Source organism: Scomber japonicus, chromosome 1 (genome assembly GCF_027409825.1).
Source record: "Scomber japonicus isolate fScoJap1 chromosome 1, fScoJap1.pri, whole genome shotgun sequence".
NCBI lineage: Eukaryota > Metazoa > Chordata > Actinopteri > Scombriformes > Scombridae > Scomber > Scomber japonicus.
This window is the reverse complement of record NC_070578.1, coordinates 19,280,485-19,308,022: the sequence shown is the minus strand read 5'-3', so window position 1 is coordinate 19,308,022 and position 27,538 is coordinate 19,280,485. Positions and strand designations below refer to the sequence as shown.

Sequence of the window (27,538 nt, the reverse complement as noted above, 5' to 3'; positions counted from 1 at the left end):
ATGTGTCAGTTGGCATTACAACCCCACAACAGTAATTGTTCTTGTCTGAGCTCCTAAACATACTCCCCAAGAGAGGAGTAGAGGGAGAGCAGGGAGACATAAACAAAGGAGAAGGTTCTATTTTTATTCTCATTGATGTAAATGGGTTGGACAAAGTATAAGAAACACCTCTCAGTGCAATACAATACAACTCAGCAGAAAGCACAAACGGTATTCTTCGAAATCATTGAATCATGGAATCAACACCTATTTAAGAAAAGTTGAACAAGAACTGTATCTTCAAATTTTAAGTTAAGGTGTATTGTAGGGCTATTGTTCCACACTGGATTAGTTTGGTGTACCCAATGAACTTGCAACGGACTGCACACAGATAGCGCATATGTGTCATGAGAGCCATCTATTTGTCCACACAGCTCCAGTACATCATTGGATGTGCACACAGATGTTCACAGTTTGGAAAAGAAATGCTATGCAGGTCTTGAGGCTAGGATATGATCAAGATACAAAACCTGAAATCACTTCATATTCTACAGATTTAGAGACATAGAATGTTGAAGGTTTTATAGATAGCCTACTGTAAGACCTCTTACAGTATGTGTAAAGTGACTGTACATTGCTTTGACCAATATTATGCCTGAGGCAACAGAATACTGCAGTCGCTAACATGAAACTCACCTCACAAAATTGTCATGCCACAAAAGTAAAATCTATCACAAAGGTGATGGTTGAGCTGAGTGAAAAACATTAATGTTCATCAATGTAACCACAGAGGAAACTTATTAAAAATCATTCAGAAATCAAGGGTCTACATGCATAATTGCATCTTATTTCCTGTGCCAACAGCCTGCACATCACTAGACTGGATGAGCTCCAGAGGAGCTAAACACAAAGAAAAGCAAACACACATCCTTCGTCCATTTTTTTTAACTCATGCACCTTGCCACAGTTGTTTTGTTTCCATCTCCACAGCAATTTCTGTTTTATCTGGTCAATCACAGCTGTAATACTTCATCCTCCATGCTTCCATCGCCTGTAAAGTGTATAGGCTTCCCCCATGTGTGGTTGTGTTGGCATGGAAACAGGAATGGCATTGTGATGTGTGTATTGAATTTTTCACCCCGTCCCCAGAGTTTCACATGGAAAGCATGACACCATCCCTTCCCCCCACCTATTACACCAGAGGAGAGGGGGTGGAGGGATTCTTTCAAGATTTCAGCAGGCACATGCATGTGAAAGCTCCAACCTCTGTCTTCATTTAAAGTGAAAGTACACCCTTTTATATTATAGGAAGACTGGTTATTACTGTCCTATTTCTGCCTAGGCCATTACTGACAATTATTTTTTGTTGTTGTATTGCCTCTGACTAGAGGCTGTAAATTTCACAGTTTACTGATAAGGTGCCACATATTAATAGCTTGAATGTATCTTCCATTTACCGTGCTGCCCCCTTGTGGCTTCTATATACATTGTGACATAAGGGGGCAGAGCAAGAAAAGGAATCAGCTGGCCCAGCATTACATTCAAAAAGCAGCCTCACCAATGACCACTTTGCTGATAAATGGCAAAGGATCTAAGCTAGTTGTCACCATCTAGTGGCAGCAAAAGTGAACACCATTAACTGCTGACACTACACCCTCTTTGCCTTTGAATAAAAAGACAGATCCAAGTTGTCACATTCACTTTTATTGTAAAGGTGATATTATTCCAAAATATTAATATGTTAGAGGAACAGAGATAAAGAAAAGGAGGGGAAACATCTAGAAAACATCTACACAAGACTTTGGTAAGAATCCTGGGACACATTCTTATCAAAAAAATCCACAGCAAAAAAATAACAAAATCTTCTAATAATGCTCAAAATCATAAAGATCTCAATTGTGGTGCATCTACATGTACAACAATATAGACGGGTAAAAAGTCAACTGGGCATTTTGTGTCCTAGAAACAACTGAACTTTTATATGAAGGCATATAAAACACTGGAATGGCTGGGCACCTGTGCTTAAAATTCTGGAATTTAGTATACTACTAAGGATACCACAAGATATAACAAGTCTTTATCTTATTCAATCAATTCATATTTCATAATTATATTTTCAAGATATATTATACCACAACAAGTTTACAGTAATCTTGCAAAAGAGCTATACGTGTATTAGAGCTCACTCAGAAGAATCAGCCTGGTTCAAATCCAGAGTTTTCCAGAAATATTTGTACCCCTTAATGACCTGAAGGTGAGGGATGAGTGATGGAAACCTCAGAGATCCATAAACTTCCCCTTACCAGCAGGGCTCTGGATTAAACCAATACAGATTCAGGGAAGTGCCATTTCAGCCCTAAACGGAGTGCATTGGATCATTGTGTGACAGTGTGTATGCCCTGCCCTGTTCCCAAACCAACCATCATTCCTCACCGTCCCTCCCCTTCACACCTCCCCTACTCCTTCCTAGCAGGGGTGCACATTACAAGCTCTGATCTCCTTCCTGTCCTTGCAGCTGGACAGCTGGGCAGTCTTAAACCTCTGCTTCACTGTCATGAGCCGTTCTTGAATACCTCCACCGCACAGTTTGGTACAGTCTGTCCAACTTGACCACGGCCTCATTTTACATCCTAGAAGATTGAGGGGAAAGGGTAGTTACAGTATATGGTGTATAATTTGTGCTGCTCTCTGTGGACCTTTCATTCTGAATGTTACTTGTAGGGAAACCAACCTGGATGCTCAGAGGCGACCTCAGCCCTGCCCTGTTTGCTCCTCCTTTTTTCACGCTGCTCCTTGCGTCGTTTCTTCTCATCACTGTTTGCTTGTCCTCTACTGCACTTCCTGATCTTACATTTCTTCCTCTGGATGGCTTCAGGACAGTGGTCTCCACCAAACTGAGGCTCCAGCTTCACCATGCGCGTCCGGATTGTATGACCTTTCCCGCAGGACTTATTACACTCTGACCACTCGCTCCACTCGGACATGACACAGTCTATGGCTGAGACAAGTGGACAAAAAAACAAAATTGTGAAAGAGTAGAAAACTGGAGTGAGAGTGGTAACTGGTGAGATGGTAGGTCAGATAATGTAACACAACACAGAGAGTATTCCTTTGATTGGCTTTTCTCAGATAACCATAAAGCATCCTTAGAGGTTTTTGTTTTTACTTTTATTTTTGAATCATGGCAAAATTTGACCCATCCTACACAATAACATACTGTAGATTTACAAATTTAGATTTAGATTTATAAATTACAATTCTTCTGGGCGGACACAAAACATTTTGTGAACATCCTGCTTCTCCAGGAGTAGAAAAGTCTTCTTTAAGTTCTCATTTAAAAAAAAAAATCAAGGCTGAAGACTTTTAAGTTTGATGCTGCCTTTTATTAAATCTAATTTTAGGTTTTTGATTAATATCTTGAACTGTAGTCCACTGTAACTTTCATTCCTGTTTTACTTATTCTTACTTTTATTTCCAATTGACCACATTTTAATTGTATTTAAATGTATTTTTATATTGTCTTGTGTTGATTTTACATTCTGTCTTAATGCCTTTTAGGTTTTATGTAATGTGACACTGGGGATTTTTGCGACGGCCTATAATTAATAAAATGAAATGAAATGGTGTCCTGACCATAGTTTTTCAACTTTCACTAAACTTCATGACTCAATGGTCACCTCAATTTCATTTTATAGGAGAGGTTTGGCTGCTAAGACAGATAACTTTGTATCCATCTTAACAGGACATTTCTGCCATGTAAATTAAATGCTTACTAACTCATCAATTTGTGAAACTGTACATTACGATTTGTCATGTAGCCATCCTGGTTATTATTAAGTGTCTTGTAAGCCTGCATGGTTTCACCAGAAAGGTGCAGGACACTTAAATAATCAATCAATCAATCAGTCCAGTCTGTGCTTAGGTTTTCATGTGTTTTGTGTCCACTTCCTGCTTTATTTTGTAGAGATTTTTTTATGTATTTTTTAAGTTTGTAAGTTACTTCTGATCATATTTTCAGTTTCCTGCCAGTTTTCCTGACACACCTGTGCCTTGTTTGTAATTAGTGTGTGCCCACTTACCCTCTGTCTGATTGTCATGTTTGTGTGTACAGCGCTCCAGTTGTTTTCTTATCATGTTTGCTTGCCTGGTTTTTTTGTCTCTGCCTGGATTAATGGACTTTGATTTTTGTGCTTTTTGTGATTTTTATCATACAAATTGTTCTTGGTGTCCTATGTTTTCCTCTGTGTCTGAGTACCAGTTTTGTACTGAAACGTTACATGTAGAGCACTTTGAATTGCTTTGTTGTTGAAATGTGCTATGCAAATTGCCTTATTTCTCCCACGACAGTCAGATAAAGATGACAGCAAATTTCACATTCAAAGAATATGCTTCTGCATGGATTGTGTTTTGATGACCACACAGCTGGAGTATTGTTTACATAATCTAACAGTGAGTGTGATTATAAACCATAGCAATATTTATATTTGAGAGTAAAAAATCCTGTAAGAATATACTAACAGTTAACAGTTAGAAAATAAACTTGACTATTTAATGAAGGCACTGTTTCTAAATTACCTCCAACATATCTTGCATGCATGCATTTGTGTATATATGCTAGTTCCGATATATGACAATGACGTGACACTACTTTTTTTCTTTCCATGTGGTGTAGTCAAATATAAGGGGGTTTAAATGTGAAAATAAATGCATGAATACCTTACATTCTTTTCTTGTTGACTGAGTATAACATTTCTGCTTTTAATCCACTTTGAGACAATATATTATGGGATTATGGCAAAAATGTCTAAGTGGTGTACCCATAAAAACTTGAACCAAAGAACTGCACTTGTTTAAAAATGCTCAAATTCTCAATAAAACACCACACCAACTAGTTTGGCATAATCTTACATTATTACTGTTTCATATTAAGTAAAGGTTAATGGAATACAGTTATTCCATATATTAAATATGATTTGGGGAATTGTGTCAAGACATATATGAACCATTTATTTGCTGGGCTCTGATAAAAAGATATAATTCTGATTAGGTTGATAACACATTGCAATAGCTTACAACTCCAACTAACTTCATGTTCATGTTCTTTTTTCAGATTTTGATTATATTTCTTATAACCCCTTCCTAATGTTAAACCTGTCATTTAACTCTTTTCATATGTGACAAATCATTTTCTGCACTTCACTAGGAGTTTTAATTCCAGCAAACATATTCATCTTTTACCTCTTAAAAAAGCCAGGATGAAACAAACTAATGCAAATTTGGACAGAAGCTGTCGATTTCCTTTCTCTGGATTGTTTGCTGTTAGGTAACTTCCATTAGTAGTGTGTGTATTTGCATCAAGATGCCAGGTTGCAGAATAACAACATTATCATTAATTACCATAAATCACGTGTATGTGCATACATGATTGTGGAAGTATGTAGATATGTATGTTAAATTACTTACGACACTCTGGTAGCATGCACTTCTCCACCTGTTCTAACTCTTCTGTACACTCTCCCAGCTCCACTGGAGACTTGAGCGTGCGTTGGCGCGTCCTTAAACCCTTCCCACACGTCACACTGCAGTCACTCCAGTCAGACCATGGAGTCAGCATGCAGGGGATAGTGTCTACACACAATACAAATTACACAGTAACACATAGATACATTATTCAACGCATACACGTGACATATTCTAAACTAGTGTGAAACTGATTAACCGCATTTCTAAAAAGAAAAAATGTATGACAAGCCTGACTACAGCGAATAGACCATGTCAATTTAGTCATGTAGGTAAGAGGGTTAGAAGATTAAAAGTTTTAGTTTTCATTGAGAATGTATTATTTGGGTGTTAAATCTGATATCTTGTTTAAAGTTGAGTTTCTAGACAGTTCCTACAGGACAGTTGTGTTCCTGGTAATGCTACTACTCACGACATTCTGGCATCATGCATTTCTCCACTTCCAGCACCTCTGCTCCACAAACAGAGCCATCTGCAGGAGGCATCTTGACCATGCGCTCCCTCCTCTTCATGCCAAGACCGCAAGTGGCACTGCAGACATCCCATTCACCCCATTCTGTAACCAAGCAACTGCTGGGAGCTAAGGCCAAGAGGGAAATACAAGGTAAATTTAAAGTGCTCCTTAAATTAGATCTAACGTATAAACGGATACACTTGGGTGTCAAAAGAAATGTTTGATAAAAGGAGGGGAAAGAGGAGAGCTCACAGCATTCTTCGTTGACCACACAATTTTCGGTCTCCTCTGTAGGCAGGGTGCAGACTGAGCCATCATCTGGAAACTGCTTAACATAACGCTCTCGAGAACGGGTGCCCATCCCACAGGACAAACTGCATGGAGACCAGGTGATCCACTCTGACATCATACAGGTGGATGCATCTAAAGTGTTAAAGGACAGAGAAGTATATGTCAGCAAGCTACAAGAATGGATAACCCTAACCCTAACTATAGAATTTATTTTGTGTTTGTTGAAATTTTAGCTCAGTTTCAAATTAGCACTGACTGCATTGTATTCAACTAAATTATACCTAAGACATAAATTATTCTTGCACAATGGCTTGAGCTCATAATCACTAATCTAATTACATCTCATATTTGTGTATATGCATGTATATAGATATGTAGTATATGTTTATATGTTTATTAATATATGTGTACATGTATATTGATAATTGACATATTAGTATATAAATATATATATGTATTTTTAATGTATATTTAATTCACCGGGACTTGAGTATTGTATTTCGCTCTTTCATGTACAGTACCTATATGGCTGAATGACAAGTAAAATCCTTGAGTCCTTGAGTCCTTGAATCCTTGAATAGTGGTAAATCAATTGAAATCTGAGGTCCCAGTTTTTAGTCACTACAGTATCTAAGAAAATATAACCACTGCTGTCTCAGATACAAATAAATGTATCTATGCATTCATTACAAGTAAGCTTGATTAATGTAGTATACTGCACTCAGGTCTCCCAAACATGACTTTGAATCCATCAAAGCTTACATGAGATGGACAATTTCTGTTGTAGAGCTTGCACTGGCAACCGGTTAGGCTAAATTAATTGTTTATATACTACTATACTTTTTTTAAAGATATGCTCCCAGATAAGTCACTGGTAGAGTGTTCAGATTGGTCTCTCAAGTGCCCACTGTACCAGGAAATGAGAGACAGACAACAAAGATCACTGAAGCTGTCTTTGGGACCAGTTTCCCTCTGGATCTAAGGACAGCAGATCAAGACTGCTAAAAAAACTCACCTGCTTTAATTATTAATCACAATTTCTTTTTTCTTTTTTTAATATTATTCGCAGGTATATCTATTTTTATTTTATATCTGTATATTTTTCAAACTGTATTTTTCTCTCAGTGTAAATTACTTTCTTGTATCAAATCTAAATGATATTTGTGTGTATTTGATACAGCTCACTAGTTCATTTTGTTCATGATATGATCATGAACTATTGGGTAAAACTCAAAAGTTTTATACTGTCTTTTAATCATCATTGTATGGGCAGTCAGCCAGGCTTAACCAGAGATTGACATCAGTGAGCATAGTCACCCACAGTGGTAAGCAGGAGGCACTTTCTCAGCATACTGTATTGGAATAAATGGGCAGGGGACAACATCAACTATCTGTGATAGACTGAATCCACTTTTAGTATAATTCTTTTGCAGATTTAAATCACCCTGTTTATTCCACTCTCTTCTATCCTATTGCATTGTGGTGTATTTGATTATATTTATTTTTTCTGTTTCTGTACTTTAATTTGTCTGATTTTAATGAATGAAACTATTAAAATGTTGAAATCCCCCCCCCCTTCTAAAGCACTTCATTTTGTAAGGTTTTGTACAGATAAAGTTTATAATTAAGATATTGTTAGTGTTTCATATTTCTTCATCAGCATTCAAGATGTGTAATATGTCACCAATAATTAACATATAAGCATATAATCTGTCAACTATGAAACTGACAATAAAGTGTTCACTCACTCAAATAAAAAAATGTACCTCATCATAAAGCATAGGGGGCAGCTGTATTTGGATCCATCATTTAAATCTTTTAATCATCTATGTTAAACAATTAACATCATCAGTACTTGTCATGGACATGTTGGTCAATGGGAAAGTTTCACGTGATGGTGGTGCTAGGCGAAAGGTCAGGCAATCAGAGTCATTATGTTTTAATAGGATCTAGATTGTAACAAATAATAAGACACTCTGCTGCCTGTGGGGCAAAAATCATTTTAACAAGACAAGAATGTACAGTACATGATGAGTGAAGTTGACAATAAATCTTGAACAACCAGCTGACAGAGTTACCTGAGTGAACTTCTCTTAACGTCTTACAAAATACATTCAATGGCCTCATGCAATTTAACATGACTTTCTATAAAATTTTAAAAGCCTGCCTTATATACAAAGTGCTCTCTTGCACCTCTCTCCTCTTTAACTTAATTGCTGCTGTAGATGGTACCTTGGGTATTATCGATGGCCTTACACCATTAAAGTCTAGTTTTAAAACATACCCACGCGTCTTAGGCTGTCAAAACATTAATGGAAGTAATAATTTTAAAACTTTGATAACATTTTCAAAGTGATTAAATATGATCATAAACTTGTTTTAAATGGATCTGAACCTTGAAAACTCAATCTGAGGATAAAAAAAGATTGTTCTAGCTTTCTAATAATGTGAGTCCATGGTGTGGAGAGGCAATCTAAAAGACATCTGAGGCACCCTGATCATGAGTTAAAAATTGTTTATTGGAACATTTGACTGAGATGAGTCTTCGTCAGGGTGTTAAGTTCAATGAAGACAAGTGTTCATTTTGAAACTAATCAAGTGGTCATGTCTTGTTTATCCTCATGTGTTTACTTAGCCTGATTACTGAAGTGCACCTGATTTTTTTTACTTCAATACCAGTTGCCCAACCCAGTGCAGCACTCTTCTTTACCATTAAGATGTCAGTTCAAGGCTGGAATCGTTTGTTCTTTTCTTTTCCTATCCAGCATAGTGACCTGCAGTCTTTGTATACATACTTACCCTCATCACTGCATCCAGGTCCCATGCAAGGCTCAAAATCCTGTGTGTGCGGGCAGGGAACACTAAGGTCCAACTGGGCCTTTAGCATCCTCTGTCTCATTCGTTTGCCCTTTTCACAAGTGGCTGAGCTGCAGGCAGACCATGGAGACCAGTTGGAGTAGATGCATGTCTCAGGGGTATCATCTACAGGATGGAAAAAGACACTATAAAACCCATCCACTGTCACCTGCACTTTTAATCTTGTGTAAGGGAGAGAGAGAAATAGGAGCAGGATACAGACCTTCCTCTTTCTCCTCTTGGGCAATGTCTGCTACAATGTCATCTACATTGTCTGGTACAATGTTACACTGTTCACCCTGTGAACACACAGACACACTATGAGGTTGCATGGAAGTGTTCTTTTATTATGGTATTCTTTTTCATTTCACCAAGTCCTTCTCTTTGTCTCTGGTAGTTATCAGAAAGACTGAGGGCTGGTGAGTGGAAGGTCATCTTAAGCCTGCAGTTTACACATTCTATTAACTGTGACAGGCACACAGGCAAGAAGGAGATTACTGTATATATGTCCACACATTCTGACATTGTGTGTTGTTTGCATCTAGGGCAAGTTAAATAATAAGAAATGGGTTGTGACAAAAGAAAAGAAATCAAGCTGAAAATCTTCTAAAATCCCCACAACTGCCTCTAGATGCCACTGAAGGACTGCTAACCTTATATCCGTTTGCCTGAGTTTCCAAGGGAATATCTTTTCTCCTTCCCTCAAATCATAAGTATGGAAGTTGTTGAACTTACAGTAATAGTGACTGACATTTGATAACATAAATCACAACTGCATGTAGTACATTCCAGTATTATATTATTATTAGTACAGTCATTCACCTAATCTATGCCTTTTACACTTCCATACTTTGACTGCAAGGGGCCATGGACTTGCATAAAACACATTTCTAATTGCAGACATATAGACAGCTGATCAACTGCTTTATTGATGAACGGTAGTGATGTACTGTACCTGCTGCTACGCAGAGATAAAGACTAAGGAAAGGTCTCTCTCTCCCATTTCAAAGCATCTATATTTAACAATGATGGTGTGCAATGTATTAAAGGATTCCAATTTTGATTTCATGTAAATCTAATTTGGCTGTATTAATGTGGGATATAATCGATAAGTAACAACTAAGAGACAAGTGTATAACAAGGTACAAATATAGCAAGGATATCAAAAAAAGAAATCAAGGCTTGGTTATCAGTCACACACAGACTATGATGACCATCTGAATATATACTTTCAACTGAGGAAATTATCATTACCCCATCAAGACTATCTGATTTTGTAATTAGAACTGACTGATTTAGAAACAGACTAACCTTTCTAGCAATACGTTCCACCACAAGCCTGGCCACAGGAGTGATGGCACCCCCTTCAGGATCATAGAAAGGACTCTGTGGATGGTCCAGACTGGTCAGGGGCCGTATCTTTTCCTGGGGCACAGTGGGCTTGTTGGGAGACTAAAAGAAGTTACATAGAGACAGAAGAAGAATATTGGTAATGAAGCTGTGAGATCTGGGGATTTCAAAAATAACACGCTGTCAGGATTCATTTAAAAAATACATTTGCACAAGTACAATGAGCATGAAGTCACTCAAAGTTACACTAAGGACACATCACAAAGTCAGAGAGCAGCTGTGTGGAACACTGTACTGTAGTTTATATGGGAGATGCTCTTATTAGTCAACAGTAAAGGTCTGCCAGCATGGGGCTGATAGAAGCACCAGCGCCAGAGGCAGTCTGGAGGCAGAAGACCTGTTCATCCTTCACCTCCCACTGAGGCCATCCAGAAAAAACAGGGAAAGAGCAGTGGTTTTTGTGTTTGTGAGAGAGAGAGAGAGAGAGAGAGAGAGAGAGAGAGAGAGAGAGAGAGAGAGAGAGAGAGAGAGAGAGAGAGAGAGAGAGAGAGAGAGAGAGAGAGAGAGAGAGAGAGAGAGAGAGAGAGAAGAGAGAGCGATAGGAGAGGGGGAAAGAGTGGCCACTAATTAAAAGATACAGTAAAAGTAATGGGACACATGATGCATCTCATTACTCTGTTTCAGACTTTTGGCTTTAACATTTTTCGCAATAGGGAGCCAAAGTCCCACCCAAATTCCAGAATAACACCTGTTGTACATTATTCTTGGTTGAGAGTTTCTGTACTTGATCTTTCTATAACGCTGAAATGTGATACTAGTAGGTTCTGTCCATATTCCTGGCCAAAAAGGATATTAACATTTAAGTAGCTTTCGAGTCGAGTGGTTAGAGCGCAACCCTGGTTCGAATCCTGAATCCTGATCGGAGGTCCTTTGCTGCATTTCACACCCCCCTCTCTCTCTCATGTTTCCTGTCGGTCTACTGCTAAATAAAGGCGTCTATGCCAACAAAATCTTTAAAAAAAAATCTTAGCAAAGGTAAAGCAGTATTTAGTTTGTTGGTATTTTAACAAGTATACCTTTCTTGTGATTTTATCAAAATGTTATGTTTTTTTGTCGTTGTTGTCACCTGAGACTCAGATTAGTCCGCACTTTCATTTTTTCAAAAAGGTTTTATAAATTGTTCCTGTTTCCTGCTTTTCTTGTTATTAATAGAGATGGCAGCTGTTTGCTTGCTAAAAACATAAACAGAGAGGATCAGTAATTCCTTTCAGTCTCCAAACATAGGACATGTTGCAGTGAGTCTAGTCATTGTAATCAGTACTAAGCAGAACACAAACTTGAGTTTTACTTACAGAGTCTTATTTAGTGTGTGTGAGCTGACACTAAGCCTCCTTTGTGGACACATTTCAGACTAAAGACCAGTTATTGGAGATGTCTTGTCTTTGTGGGGACAAAGCTGTATACCCAATTGGGAAAAGGCTGATTTTCAGATCAGTGGTATGGTAAGGGTTAGGGTAAGGGTTAGGGAGTCTCCAGGAAATGAATGTAAGTCCATGTAATGTCCCCAGAGGTGACCTAAGTAAATGTGTGTGTGTGGGTGCCTAAGAGAGTGAAAGAGATCAAGTGAGAGAGGAAGAAGAGGAGGAAGAGTGAAATTATTATTGAAACTGGTTAAAACAAGCAAGAGAGCCCAGTTCAGTGGGTTAATCTGTGAGTTTTGTGATATCTGCCAAAGGTTTCACACATGTGGTCATAGAGTTTGGTCAAACAGGCACACACACAGCCTAATCTATTAGTGCTGAATGGAGACACTGAGCACGCAGCAGACAGCACCTTGGGGTGAGGGCGGGAGGGAAAGACGTTCAAGGCTGTTAAAGGAGAATTGGATGGGTGATGACACTTGAATTGTTGCAGACTGGCAGTATGTGAAGAGGTGAGAGAGGGAGTGACTGTGAATGTGAGCAGACAGGCAGATGAAGAAGAAGATGTTGGCATAATGACAAGGTCACAGTGTGAGTATGACGGGAAAACTCTGCTGGTGATCAGAGAGAGGAGGAAGGTTATCCAGGGGTTAAAGGTGGAGAGAACAATGGTTTGAAAAAAGACTGTGATTGCTGTGGGACTTTGGGGTTGTAACATGAGTTGAGACACATATTCATTACATGTGGACATTTCTGTTTTTGTTGCAGAGTTAGTAATCTCAACAAAAATAAGATACAGTCTAAGATACAGACTTTATTTTTAAGTATTTTAAAATAAAATATGAAATTTAATCTTGGGGAACAGGGGACAACACAGTATCAAAATATACTGATATAGGCCTATCCTGTCTATTTGGCTATAGGATGAGATTAGTGTAGGTAGATCAATCTCTAGTTTATGATTTGTTAGTTGTTGTTTGTTGTTAGTAGGGAAGAGCCTTGCACCCTACTACCGGCCATTCAAAATACAGAACACCAAAGTTGCCCTGTCGCAGACGCAGTGATAACTGATATATGAAAAAATTGTTCAGCCACTGCAGCTTTGCATTTCATACATTTTACTACCTAACAGAGTGTAAGTATGCTGTTAGAGTAAAAACTGGGATGATCTAATGCTTTAATAAACTACAATCTTTCATAATATTCAGAATGTTCTCATTGACCTCATATGTCACTCCACTGTCAGTGCCTGCATCCCAGGGGATAAGGTCCTGGACTACCCTCTGCGCCCAGCCACACTCCTTGGTGCACAAGTCCTCAGCAGACAGACCCACATTCCAATCTGGACTGGGCCCCAACATGGTCAGGAAGGACATGAGGTGACGGTTGCGGTCCACTGAGAATTCAGCTGAGGGTGCAGCCCGCCTGAGGAGGAGAGTGAGAGTTAATTAAGCTTTATATATTATGGATACCTCATTGAGATCAATCTCTTTTGTATGAGAGACCTCAGAAAAAAACACACCCACAAAAGACCTCAATAAGAGAGTTCATATTCATATAGTAAATATTTATATTTGACAAGCTACACATTTTTGATACTTTTTCTAGAAAAGGACTTAATCATCAAATTTGCTGCCGCTTAACTCTGTGTTGATTCACTAATTTATTAATCAAGTTAAAATTTCAGAGAGTGCATCTATGTCAAAGGCTCATGAAAGTTGTAAACCATGTTGCAGCTTTTCAGAATGATCAATGGAAAAAGACGAAAATTAACATAGTGAATTGGATGCTACACTAAAAGAGAAGCTTGCTTTACTAGTGGGGCAGAACTCTGGCTCTCGTTTTGACACAGACAAAGTGAAACTGCTTGGAGTGCTTACAATTTATATCGATAGTCAAGTATTTAGGTTTCTTGTCTGACTTTGTCAGACTACATCTGTCTCCACATTGCATTTTCTCTGTTCTAGCACAGGAGAAAAACACATGTCTGGCCATCTGTCTTGACCAATGATTGACAGCTAAACTTATTACAAGGATTTTCCCAGCCAATACAAGATTCATTAGTAGTGGGGAGATCCTTGTTGTAACCAGAATCCTCCCACTCCTAATTAATTAGCCAGTGATTCCTTTTCACCACTCATCATGCCAATATAAATCCAATTGACTTCAGTCAAGTCAACTCCTGCCCTTGCACACTCTGCTCTAATGAAGGCCTCTGAGGATGTGAAAAAGCCTTTTTCCCCTGGGAACGAAGAGCTTTGGTTGACTCTCCTGGATCTTTGCTCAGTGATCGCTGGAGGTCTGACGTTTATCTCACACAACCACCTGGGCTCTACGAAAAATGCAAGTGATAGAAAAGAAAAGAGCAGGCTGGTAGCAAATGAGGAAGGAATTAATCACTCCATATAACCTCATTTAAAATAATGTCATTCCAAATGTTTCCTGTGTGTTTTAGAGTGGTACTAATGATTTCACTATTTACTCACTCACATCTGACTGTTCCATAACAGACTCAAAACAAATATGCTCTGATTTGATTTTACTTGATGGGTGAGCTTTGGTTAATTTTAGGCAATAAAAACTACTTGGTAAAGGGTAAGAGAAATACTGCCTTCATGGTTTAACTTGCACAGTTAAGGGCAGGAATTTGTTCCGACTAGTTGAGTAAATACCTCCTGCTACAAAACATTAACAATAAAAAAAATTACTGCACCTAAAGTTTGACTGGATTAGAATAGCATTTTCAGTGCATTCTTGCTAGTTTCAGTTTAACACCTGCCGCTGGTGTAGCACCTTTCTGTAGCTAGTGATACATCTGTAAGTGTAGCATACTTTACTATCTTGTGGTCAGTAAATTAACTGACTGTGGAGTAATCATGGCATCCACTGAAATTATTCAATGATCAAGTAAAAAAAAATGAAACTAAAAACTAAATAGTATAAACATTTGTGTTAAATTATTTTGTTGAAAGGTGCAACATTTACTTTCCAGTCAATAGATACACTAAATACCACATGAAGTCATTGTTGTAGTGAGTGGATGGATACAACAAAGAAAGGTGCAGGTAGTTTTTCTAAGACTTGAGAATGATTTATTTGAACATGTTCTAAAGGAAGATGAACTGAGTAATTGGTGTGAAGATTATTTTCAGTCCAAAATCTGTTGTCTTTGTGTGAGTGACGAGCTGTGTGATGAAATGAGATTAACAAGTGTGTTTGAATTGTGAGTTTGGACAGTAAGAATCTGCCAAAACACCACCTTGAGTAAGTTTTGCTATTTAACAAAAAAAAGCAAACGAAAACCAAAAACAGCACTTGACAAACATTGTGCAATGTATCTAAAGAAGTGAAAGTCTGTGTCAGTGGTAAGGATGGGACTCAAGAACCAGTTCCAGATGAGGACGGTTTCCAAAATGACCAATCCATTGTAATCATATGCCTCCAGCGTAATCAATTCCTTTTATCAATACCAGTGTGTTTTTCTGATAGTTGCGCATTGCAAACTAATGACGTCAAACTTGTGTGTCTACACTGCTGGAGACTTGCAACAAGGAGTCATGGCAGAGGGGAAGAAAGGGTTTAAAACATGGCTTCATTTCATGAAGAAAGATGACAACAATGCTAGTTATATTGTCTGTTAAATGATCATTTCAAGTAAAGATAGAAACATCTTATTACACAACATGGGTTTAAATTCCAGGAATGCCATGTATTTGCGACTGCTTCCCAACCGAACAGCACATTCATTACCAAGGGTAATTGTTATACAATAATAGCGTTGACACTGACGCTGTAGGCCTACTTTTTTCCATACAGAAAATTGATTATTATCTGCCTGATAACAGAATTAATAATAACAGTAGCAGCATCTAATTGTGACATATGTGCATTCCTGCAACCTCACTGCCCTTTCTGTCCTTCTCTGTGTAGGCAGTCAGCGACATAACTGTAATTTAAATGTCAAGCTCTGAATAAAATTACCATCCCAACTTCACACTTCACACACCCCTACACTGTGGACAAGTATAAGTTCATCTGAAAGAAAAGGGCATTTTCTATGGGCTGAAATATGTGCCACCAGAAACTGAATTTGAATCATTTATATTTTAATTTGAATTGCTTAACTTGAATAATTGCATAATTACATAATTTGAATTTGTATTGTTCAATTTGAATCATTGCATCGAAAAAATGAATCTGAATTGTATAATTTGAAATTGAATTTATTAGTTTGGAACTGAACATTCAGTTCTCACAATTCCAATTCAGTTCTCAAAATTCTATTTCAATTATTTCAATTACACAGGATACCAATCAGCACCTACGTTTTTGAGCACATCACATAGTGGTCATTTGTTGCCACCCGCCATGAAGAACTACTTGACAAATAGACTGGCTTGACCATAGACCACGGATGAGAATGGGACAAATATGGAAGTTTACCATATATTTTAACAATCTTTTGTTTAACTGTTGTCAATGTTGAAGCTATTAGGTTTGGATCATGTGAATGGACCAACTCTCTCCTCTAACGTTATCGGTAAATCCGATCAGCATTGACATAGCTTGAATCTCACCATGGACTCTGATTAGTTGTTATTTATATTCGGACATGTTATGGCTGACAAGCTAGCCCCCTTTTTTTTAATCAAAGATACAGTCATGTTGGCTTGTCGCAAACGTTTGATTTTAATTCAAAAATAACTGGACAGTTTCATAAGCATAAAGTTAATAGTCTAATGTTCACCCCATATGCTACTTGTCATGCACAGCACCAACACTCAGCTGAAACAATGCTAACGTTATATGTTAGTGTAGTCCGAAGCTTAATTTAATGATCTTAATGTTTGCTGCCTTCCTTTCTGCTGCTTCATTCTCTTCTCGTCTCATCCTCATATTAGTTGGAAGCATTGAACATCACCCTTAAAAATTATACTCCCTGTTGTTAAATGAAAGCAAAATTCTTTCTTTATATTCTCTCTTCATAAGCAACAACAAACACTGAGCATTGAGCCACACAAATACATGCACAGTTATAACACCAAAACCACAAAAATCAAACTACAAAATATGCTGACATACTGTAAAGGTACATCTATGCATTTTTCATGCAGCGCATATAGTTCTCGACTCTTGTAAGGGTTAACAAGGTGCATTTTCCAGTCGGTTTAGTCAAATACATAATGAACTCTTCCTCTTCCTTCACTCTACCTTCATGGTGAGGACATTTCCATATAGTTAGCAACCAAAACGTCCTTTCCTTTCCTTTCTTTCTCATGTGTACGCAACTGCTGTGTTTAACAATTAATTGGCTGCTTATACAGCACAGAGTAAGATACAGTAATTAGCCCTGGTGCATATCATTGCTTCTATTCCTGGCTGTGCTCTTCCCTTTGGAAATTAAACTTGTGGCCCTCACAGAGGCTCTTTGGTTGAGGAAGGAGCGCTGCATAGGCCTTAACCACCAAAGTTCTTCTGAGCAAGCTGAGCCAACAAGCTTCTTGTTTTTCTCATGAATAAGAGATTAAATAGCTCTTGTGAATTTTGGAATACATGAGCATGCACACTGTATATATGTGGTAGCTGGCAGTTTCAGGGCACCTTTGAGCTGGGTTTTCATTGATCAGCAACCTTTGGGTCCAACTTAGGATACTAACTTCAGCAAAAAACCTAAGACCTATTATTTATTCCTATTAGGTGGTCCCACCACTCGTTGAGTTTTAGCCTCAACAACCAATTGAAGATGCTTTATAAAACTGTTAACCATTAGCAAGAGCCATAATATTTTTTATATTGATTTTCTACCCTGAAGCACATGTTGCTTTAATATGGTATGACAATCAATTTACAGAGACTTCAAAACTGCTTAGTAATTCATCAAAGCAGAAACATCTAAGGAGGATGCTGAATGTTTTCGGTGTTTTGCATGAAGCGAAAACTGTAATTCAAATCACATCAATCACAACTATCAAATTACAATAGTAGAAATAGTTGTAGATGACGATGATCTTAAACTTTGACTGTGAAACTTGCTGAAGTTTCTTCCTCATTTTTAATTTTTTTGGAAATGTGTGCAGGATTCGGATCCTTTACAGTATGAAGCTGTGGTGTTGTTTCCTGTGTGGGCTGGGGCATAGGTATACGCATGACACAATAATAAAAATGTAATTCATTCTACTGATCCATTACAGACCCATCAGATTTACTGATGCATTGTGGTCAAGACAGCTGAAAAAATATACCTTTGTAATCCCAGACTACACCTATATCAGGTCTACTTTGAACCAACATTTAAGCAACTCAAGTTGTGGTCAACAAACAACTTTTAGTCGTAGGGTTACTTACTGCATTTGACTCAAAATACAACATCAGAAGAGCCTGACTTTTAGCAATTTCTATTACTCCTGATGTGTGACTCTTACCTCCACGATACCAAAGACTAGAGGTGGGAGTTAAAGAGGAACTCATAATACAATAGCTTATAGCTTCTTTGTTATGGAAATTCTTGTGAAGACAACACAAGATGTTTAATACTTTTTAAGTAGCTCAAATTTAGAGGGTTGTCTCTAGTGATTGGGTGATTAGTTCTATATGGTCTTGAATGTCATGGACATGATAGTCATGATTGGTTTGATAAAATCAGCAATCAGTTTTTTTCTCAGAAAACTCAGAAAACCAATAATATATAGATACAGATATTATACTTACACATTAAGTGGTTGCCAGGCTGGCCATTGTGCTTTCATTTTGATGACTGTCAGTACATCATCACCCTACAGAAGAGAGACAGAGAGAAGACACAAAAATCTCAGTTGACATTTCACTCTTGAACCATCACTCTTCACAGGTGAATGTGTGAAGAGGATCCATTAAAGACTTGTTTTTCCTTTTCCACACTTTAAACTGCAAAATCATTATTGTGTGTGGCTGAAGATATGTGGTGTGAAAGCTGTAAAACCATCCTTAACTAGATAGGAAAAGTGACTAGGAAGACAGCTAAAACCCATACATGAAACTAAAGTATCTGGTTTGTATAATACTTTGATAAATTCAGAAAAAAACCTATTCTAACAAACTATGACAAGGAAATGTACATTTAAAGAAAGAGTCAATATTTGGCATTAAACTACAATAAACATACTCTAACTCTTATTGATTAATATCTTAGGCGCTGCATCTTCCAGTGGACTTCACAGATGTTAAAACATAACATGGAAGCAATGTTGACTTTTGTGATCAGATGAATACCCTTGATGCTAGACAGTGATAAGAAAAATATAACTACCGGTATTTGCTTGACAGATCATTGACACTTGCATTCCTGTGTGAAAGATTCCATTTGAAACAACTATACAGATAAACAAGTCTATCTTGAAGATAGTTTAAAGATCTTCAGGTACATGCTGAGCTTAATTAATTAATCATAGCCTGCTACACGTGCTCTGCTGAAGTTCACTCACTTCAACATGTATTATCACAGTGAAATGGTAATTATCAAATTAAATAAAAAAGATGTGCTTGCAAAGTTAACCCCTTGTCATTAAAGGATTTAATTAACTTAATTTTTGAGTTTGAGTTTTATGAAAATGTAACAACTCCAAAACACTGAATGCTTATAGTTGCCTGCTTACAAATAGAGAAATAAAGGAGGAATGTTTTAACTCTAATAACCCAACCTTGAAACAATTCTAGTGTCTCTCATCTGCCATTTCCATTGATGCTGACTGCAATAAGCTCTGTAAATGGCTCTAATCCCTTTGCAACTCATGACCTTCCCTGACAGCCTTTAGAGAATTACACATGAATACATTTTAGTGTCATGTTTTGGGAGATAGACAACATAATACCGTAGTATAAAGAAAGTGTTTCAACCATGATCCATTTGTGCTGTGTGTTTGGTTGCTTTCTGTGGTCCTCCAAATAAAAGTAATTGAGTGGACAAGTGAATATAATTGAACAACAACAACAACAGTACAGTATCATTAATTCAATCAAATATACCACGGCAACAGAAAGTGAATATAAACATTACAATGTAAACTTCACAAAAATAGGGTTTTTTGGATCGGTTTTGTAAAGGACCACATCATTTAGTATACATCTAGTGCCTAGTGTTCATCTTGTTGCACCAAAACCCTGCTGGCGGTATTTAGTTTTTTATAATTGTGGAAAACATAAAATAATTCCTCCTTTTGAGCAAGGCATGTGTAAACAGTGAAACATTAAACTGCAGTCACCATCAGGAACAGAGATAATATTAAGTAATAATTAAGTAATTTCTTTTCATGCAAATTACAACTTTTCATTAATAAGGTGTGTAAATATGCTCTTGATGTGTTCAATTGTTGTAATGATATCTATTACCATTCTTCCTTTGGCCAGTATGTGGTCAGAAAATAATTTTTGTTTCAAAGCAAAATGACAGCACCCCCATCTTTTTTGCCCATTATTGAATTTCATTACGCAAATCTGACCGGCATAGCAGACTAATGCTAGTTCAGACTCAAAGATGTTACTGATGGGCTGTGCCTGTCCTAAAGATTCAAATAGTGTATACTCATCCCTTCTGCGTGTTTCTCAAAATTGTGTTTAGGGTAGCCTTACGCTTTTGAGTAAACACTTCAGATGTATTACTTAGTAAGGCACTCTCAAACATAAAATGAATAGCTGAGAATACGTTGACACATTAAAATGAAAAAAATAGTCCTCAGGTGAATTTAAATAGTGAAAAACTGTTTGGTTTGTTCATTTGCACAAGGAAACAAATGTATCTTTTGTGAAGATTACGAGGAGGAGAAGCCACGGTGGTTGCAAAACTCATGACAAACATGAATGGCCCTCTCTAGAGACAGTGTCCGCTCTGGGCTACACTAGACAATTGGTGATGCAACATGGCAGGCTCCATAGAAGAGGACACGCTCACTACTGTATGTAGATATAAAGGGCTTATTCTAAGGTAACAAAAACACAACACAACAGTTCTTATTTTCAAGGGATTACACACTAATTAAAACATTGTTATGAATTTTATATTCCATGTCTGCCAAGTTTGTAATGTTAGGTGTCACTAAATCTTACACACTGGTCCATTAAATGTAACTTCAAACAGAGGCATGATCCAATTCCCAGTAGAAAAGTGAAGATAGAGAAGCTTAGGAATACAGTTCTGATGAAAATACAGTATATTTGCTATACATTTAGAGAGGCATATCTCACAATCAGCAGCCTCTACGACAGGGACAAGGATCACCACTGATCCAAAACAAGAGCTATACTCACAATTTAGTCTTTTGGCAGCCTTTTGCAGAACAAAATTGAACTGCTGAGATGTGACTCATAACTGCTGAAAAGGACACATTTCATATACTGCACCTGCAACCCCTGAAATGACATCACAGTATTCTCCCTTTCTCTTTCCCCCTATCTCCCTTTTAATTTTGCTGTTGAACACCCCATAATAACTGTCTGAATATGACTATACAATGGACATATTTCTTGGAAAAATACCCCTTTTGAATCAGCCTAGCCGTCAAACATTTTGTAAAATGAGCATGGCTCTGCTTTGAAAGTGAGAAAAGATGAGAAAAAATCCATTTCTCCAAGAGTGTGGCTGTTAAAGTAGTGCAACTCTCTCTGTACCTTTGGGATAAGAATATTTGTTTCTTCTTACTTGAGGACACTCTGGACTCTCCACTCCATTACCAACTGTCAGCAAGTCATGCTGGTGAGGGCACTGCATTAAAAGGTTATCAAAAGCGTGATATGCGTGAATGGATGTAATTGATGCCAACTTCTAACCATTTAAGTGATCAGCTAGCATGCTGTGTGCCTCTGATCATAAGTATACCACAAAAACGCTACTACTCCCCTGCAATATGGCCAAAAAAACTCATTTGCAAAGTGCACTAAAGTAAAACTAGAAAATGACTTGAAAATATTGATGATGGATTTATAATGAAGATGTAACGCATGTTTTTCTTAATCCTTCCAACTTTTTTGAGTTTAATGTGTTAGACTGTCATGCTCGTTAGCTACATCACACCCCCATCTTCAACGAGTCCTCCAGATTAAATGAGAAAAATACGTAATTTGTAACTGCTCTTTAGAACAACACATGCCAGACAGGCACAACATTTTGAAAATGTGTGTGCTGTAAGCTTTTAAACCTGAGGGGGTTTCATATTTAGAATTAAAACATAATGGCATTTTATTGTTGGTTGTAGGACATAATATATCAGTGTAAATGAAAAGCTAAAATTGAGTCTTCAGTCAACTGTAGAGTCTTTGTTGTATCCATACAAAGGATGTGATCCATTATTTTGCATCATAACTCACTAATTACCAGAAGCCTATCACTTAGAAACTCCCTCGACAATAGATAGGTAGACACAATAAATAATGAATTGCAGACTTGTCAGTACAGTGTCCACAGGCTGTGCTGCAGTCAAAGACTACCTCGTACATAGTTATATATATTTTTTATTTCCTTAAAATTCACATTATTAATGACTATATCTTTTGGTGGATTGGCAGCACCAAAAAGATAACTTTTAAATTGTTCATCCAAATTTATTAAATTTGTGTTGTAAGGTACAGAAATACCATAATCCTGGGAGAAGTGAGGGAGTGAGAAAAATCAAGGAGATCAAAAGCAGTTGAGCTAGGCTTGCCATGGTTTTAGACTACGTGGTAGCCAACAAAGAGGAAAGTAACATGCAGATTGAATGAAATTAGAACCTTTCTGTGTCTCATTACTACTGTGGTCAGTGTGTGACCCTCTTCTCTCACCAGACACCTGCACACATGGGGGCTGATGGACAACATATCCTCATAATTAAACCTCATATAAAATTACCTGTAATATTTTGCTTTCCAAATCTGTTACAAATCACTGTTTAAAAAATGATGATGTTCTATGGTGTGACAGCACCCTGGCTAAGATCTGGTTAGGTTTCAAAAGAAGCACTCATTTGTGTTCATTTGTGATCACTTGAAACATGGTTTCTACTTGCTTGAAGTTATGCAGCCTTCACCATTATGGCAACAGTTAACACCATGACAGTCTTTATTACTTTTTTTTTTTTTAAAGTCCTGACTCATGGTTGAAGACATGACACACACTGCTGTGCACTTACTGGAAACAGTAAGTGCACAGCAGTCTCCTGCAGCTAAGTCCACTCTTGCCATCTAGCCATCCACTCAACCAGCCTCCTCCTGATAAGGCAAATTGTTACCTTAAACTCATGTCATTTGAACTGTGTCACTTCCCGGGGTCATAATTACTTTGTTTTTTAAAATGTTAGAATGTCCTTAGTAACATTTTCTGTATTGCTCACCTCTAATTTGTATGCAACTGTGAATCCACTATTGGAATCAAGAGAAAGAAGCAATCTCTTACTGGGTCCATCATCATTAAATAAATATTAAAGGATGCTGCCATAAATAAAATCACTTTTAATGCTTCACACAACTTTGTCATTTGGTTTAATGACTGATATCACAGAGATGTATTGGCTTAATGGCAAAATGTGCAACAGATCATTACTTTTCCACAAAATCTCAAGCCTCTGAATGCATTTCTCAATTAACAAGTCTAATGTATTCATTCATTCAGTTAAAAAATAAGTCAGACTAACATGTCAGCTTGTTTTGACTGACTTTACTGACAGCAAGACAAAAAAAGAAACTCGAGGAGTAGAAAACTGAGAAACCTATGGGTGCAGCATCTCGAAAAATCAACAAGGCTGTTTTTCTATATGTGTACTTTTTATTGTTCAGTATTGACACCATACATGTTTTTTTGTTTGTATGTTTTTTGTTTGTTTTTTTACAAAAATGAATAAGCAAAAAACTCTGGAGATCAACAGTTAAGCTACAGAAACAGGACATTCATGTTCATGTTTTTGTTTTATCATGTCATGTGTCAATAAAATGTGTGATCTGTTAATTATTTTTTTCACTCAAGTTTTCAATTTTGTTAAAGCTTGTTCTGATTTGTGTTTTCTAGTAACCTTTTTTTAAACATGTGTGTTTTGTGTGTTTTCTATGTTTTTAATTAATTTGTTTTCTGAACTGTTTTGCACATCAGAATCACCATATTTTAGCATTTTCTCAAACAATAACTGTGAATAGATTGGTTAGATGATGTTAATTGGACAACTTATACAACTAATTAAAGTCTTACCACAGGAAGAATTATTTCTAAATCCATCCCCTGCTTACGTCAAAAGCAGGCAGAGGAGGGATAGAATTTCAAAGATTATGTGTAAGCAGACCTTCTGCTGCTCAAATGGAGTGTATTTCCACTAATGACAGAGATGTCTAAAGCTGAACCCTATTAGCAGTGAGCTTGTCCCTTGCTTCTCCTGCCAATCGCACACAGTAGTTAACTTTTCAGAGAGTCTGTCATTTCCTACTTTCTCCTTCTTCTAATTTAACATGGAGCAAAAGCAAATCTATAATTCTGGTGTATCCACTAAGATGGCAGCTAGGGGACAACCTCTCAGGAACTCATTAGATTGGACTTCAAGATGTGTTCTCAGTTTATATGTTTTAATACAGAAAGCCATTAGTTACTAATAAACCCAAATATTGCCTCTCACTGCTCTCACATTTCAAGGTTCTGATTTTAGTGCCTTCTCAATTTATTTGAATTACGAATCTGTATTATTGTTTAGGCTGACTAAGTTTCAGAGTCCCATCAACTTTCTTCAAAAATCATGCTGCTTCAAAACATATCACAGTCAATCAGTCTTGCATATACAGTATGTATTTAGGAAATATGGTAAGCTAAAACAAACATTTCACTATTTTGTTCAAAACTTTTCAACTTTTTTGTCATCTATACAAAACTGACCATTGCTCTTGTGCCTCTATCCTAGAAGAATGCAAATCTGTTTCTGCAATCAATCATACTGTAGTGGTGCATCATGTTGTGAATCACAATCCAACTGTTATTAATCACTGTCAGACCACAGCAGCCAGACACATCTGCCCAACTGGTCAAATGCCTTGGCTAAAAGAATGAAGCTGTGACTTATTAAAATATTCTATACAATAATACAACATCTGCTCCAAGTCAATTATCTTACAAGCATCCAGTGAAGCAGCAGCTCATTTGTCAATGTCAGGCATGTAATTTACTCCTTATGCATTTTTTAATCTTTGTAAAGCACTCCAATAAATCGAATGTTGTGTGGCAGTAAATTTAAAGATAATCCTATTTCATATACCAAAATTTGGTTTGAGTCCATGTGGCCAAGAATTATGCCAGTATGTATTACCCAAAGGTTATGAAATATAAAGTCACTAAAAAGCAGAAATTCTTGATGTTAATATCATTGCTGATATTTTATTTCTGATGAATGTTGTTAAGTTAGACAAACCACAGAATCATGCTGTTTAGTGGCTATATCAAACTAACATCTACTTAAAATTAAACATATATGTACCATGCAGAGGTTATGGTGGTGGGTTATAGTCAATACTACTTCTGTGTGATCAAGAGAATAAAGTGTCACTGTGTATTCAACTAGAGAAATATTGGGATTGATCAGATTTTGGTTGGATCATCTTGTAGTATCTCAGCAGAGCCTTTATTATAGTGATACATTAGACTTTATGTTAGGCAATGATAATATCATGACTTATCTCAACATTCCCATCTATATGGAGCCTCTAAAAGAACTCATTCAGGTTTCATCCCAACTTCAGCTCCTGTTAATTTAATTACATTTTTCTTTTCTTATCTTCTGATATAAGCCCCCTTCTTGCGGTCGGCACACTGCGGATGGCGGGCACGGCGCATGTGTCTTTGTTAGTTTCCACCAACGCAGTTGTCATTTTCTCACCCTGCACCCACGTTGTCTAAATAGCAAATGTACTTGCAACAGTCTGTGCGCCCATGGGCATGTTGGTCTCAAAATGAGTAGGCGTGTTGCTATTTTGAGGCAGAGGAAAGCGATTGCACTACTGACCAAAAAAAACTTGTCTGAAGTCACTGGCACATATTTCACTGTTATTTCAAGGGCGCATTATCAAGATTTTAATAGGGGGGTGCACAATGCAGGTACACTCTGCCTGTTACACACACAGGGATAGGCAGTGGCACAACATACAAACAAAAAGAAATACAAGTATGACATCAACATGTTAAAAAGTACATGTCATATTGGTTAGTCATAATATTTATCACATTTAATTAATTGTGAAAATAACAGATTCAATGAGAATGAGCCTTCCACTACTGTGTATGTTTGTTTGGACGGAGGGATCAGCACCTTGGAGAGTGCCACTGCAGACAGTCATAACAACTGTATGAAAGGTTAACATCACTAAAACAGTTTATGAACAATTTTTAACACTCATTCTTGAGATAACATTGATCAGGTTTACATACTTTCAACAATTAAAACCTTGCTGAGTTTACCTTTTACTCCATGACTGAACAAAACGATTTTTTAAAAGATTTAGAATTGTAATTAAAAGATAAGTAAATAAAAAAACAAAGCGCCACGGCGTCTGTGTGGTGCACTGCTGTATGCACAGTGACTTGACAGGAGGAGACGCGAAAATATGCAGCACAAAGTCAGTAGTTGGTGTTTTTGTGGAAAATGGATCTCAGAACCACGTCTGCTTCTGGAAGAAAGCTGCTCCACTGCCATTTAGTCATTTTATCAACAAGAAAAGCATCTGAACATCTGTTGAAACTGTGTTTAAAACATCTGTAATAATCTGTTCATGAATGTGGGTGATTCTTACAGAGTCTGTTATCCACAGCCTGTTATACTGTAGGACTGATGCTGCACAGAGCATAGTGCCATTACGCACAGCCACTCACTGTTTATTAAATCAGCTGATGACACCAGACTGCTGCAATATAACCACACACACCTCTACACTCATCAGACTGGTCAGTTATAACTTTTAAAGGGAATGGGAGATGACACTCCGATTGGTTTACTGCGTGTTACGCTCAAAACACGTCTATTATTAATGAGCGGACTTAAGTCCAACCCTTTTAGACCATGCGCCTGGCGCAGTGACCATTTTTACGCTGTTAAAATAGCAAAAGTGGATTTGGACATACGGATTCACGCCATGCGCAATAGATCGTTAAAATCTGGCCCTTAATCTTCAAGACTAGATCAGAAATCAATATATGCTTTTGAAGTATACAAACTGATGGATATTAACACTAGTCTTACCATTAACATTAATTTGCATTTGAATTTGCTCTTGACCCATAAAATAGCAACAATATGTACTGAAAGTGAGCCCGCTGTCAGAGGCCTCCTAACCCCAGAGAACAATTCTATCCTGCTGGGGAGGAATTGACCTGTTGCAGTCCCTTACACTGAGGAGATCAGCCATGAAATTGGCTCAAGGCGAGCTGATGGTGTACTCTTTAAATACTGCCTCAGTGAGATTATACCCAAGTAGTGCATGATTGTGCCAATAGCACAGAACACTTCAGCAACCTCCACGTCTTTTACTTTTCTTCCATTACCTGGACAACTGTGCAGGGAGGTTGTTCTCCATGCCTATAGGAACCTTTGTGCTTCTCAGACATTACCTTACTTTACAGTAATGTGCCAAGTAACAAGCAAGAGCATCTTAATGTAAGATTAATAAGAGGAAAAATTTAGTGCAAATATTTTTACCCTTT

General features: G+C 37.4%; 1 protein-coding gene across 1 annotated transcript in view; it reads right to left on the bottom strand.

Annotated features, from left to right (window-relative positions):
* Positions 1 to 2,445: 2,445 nt before the first annotated feature.
* Positions 2,446 to 27,538, bottom strand: part of spon1a (spondin 1a) — a 68,003-nt gene continuing 42,910 nt past the window's right edge. The window contains exons 7-16 of the mRNA XM_053319127.1: positions 18,580 to 18,644; positions 13,095 to 13,296; positions 10,412 to 10,552; positions 9,324 to 9,399; positions 9,044 to 9,226; positions 6,206 to 6,376; positions 5,912 to 6,079; positions 5,443 to 5,607; positions 2,711 to 2,977; positions 2,446 to 2,609 (exon numbers count right to left, since the gene is read on the bottom strand). Coding sequence (XP_053175102.1) covers positions 2,446 to 2,609; positions 2,711 to 2,977; positions 5,443 to 5,607; positions 5,912 to 6,079; positions 6,206 to 6,376; positions 9,044 to 9,226; positions 9,324 to 9,399; positions 10,412 to 10,552; positions 13,095 to 13,296; positions 18,580 to 18,644 — 1,602 coding nt within the window. The remainder of the gene's footprint in view (positions 2,610 to 2,710; positions 2,978 to 5,442; positions 5,608 to 5,911; positions 6,080 to 6,205; positions 6,377 to 9,043; positions 9,227 to 9,323; positions 9,400 to 10,411; positions 10,553 to 13,094; positions 13,297 to 18,579; positions 18,645 to 27,538) is intronic.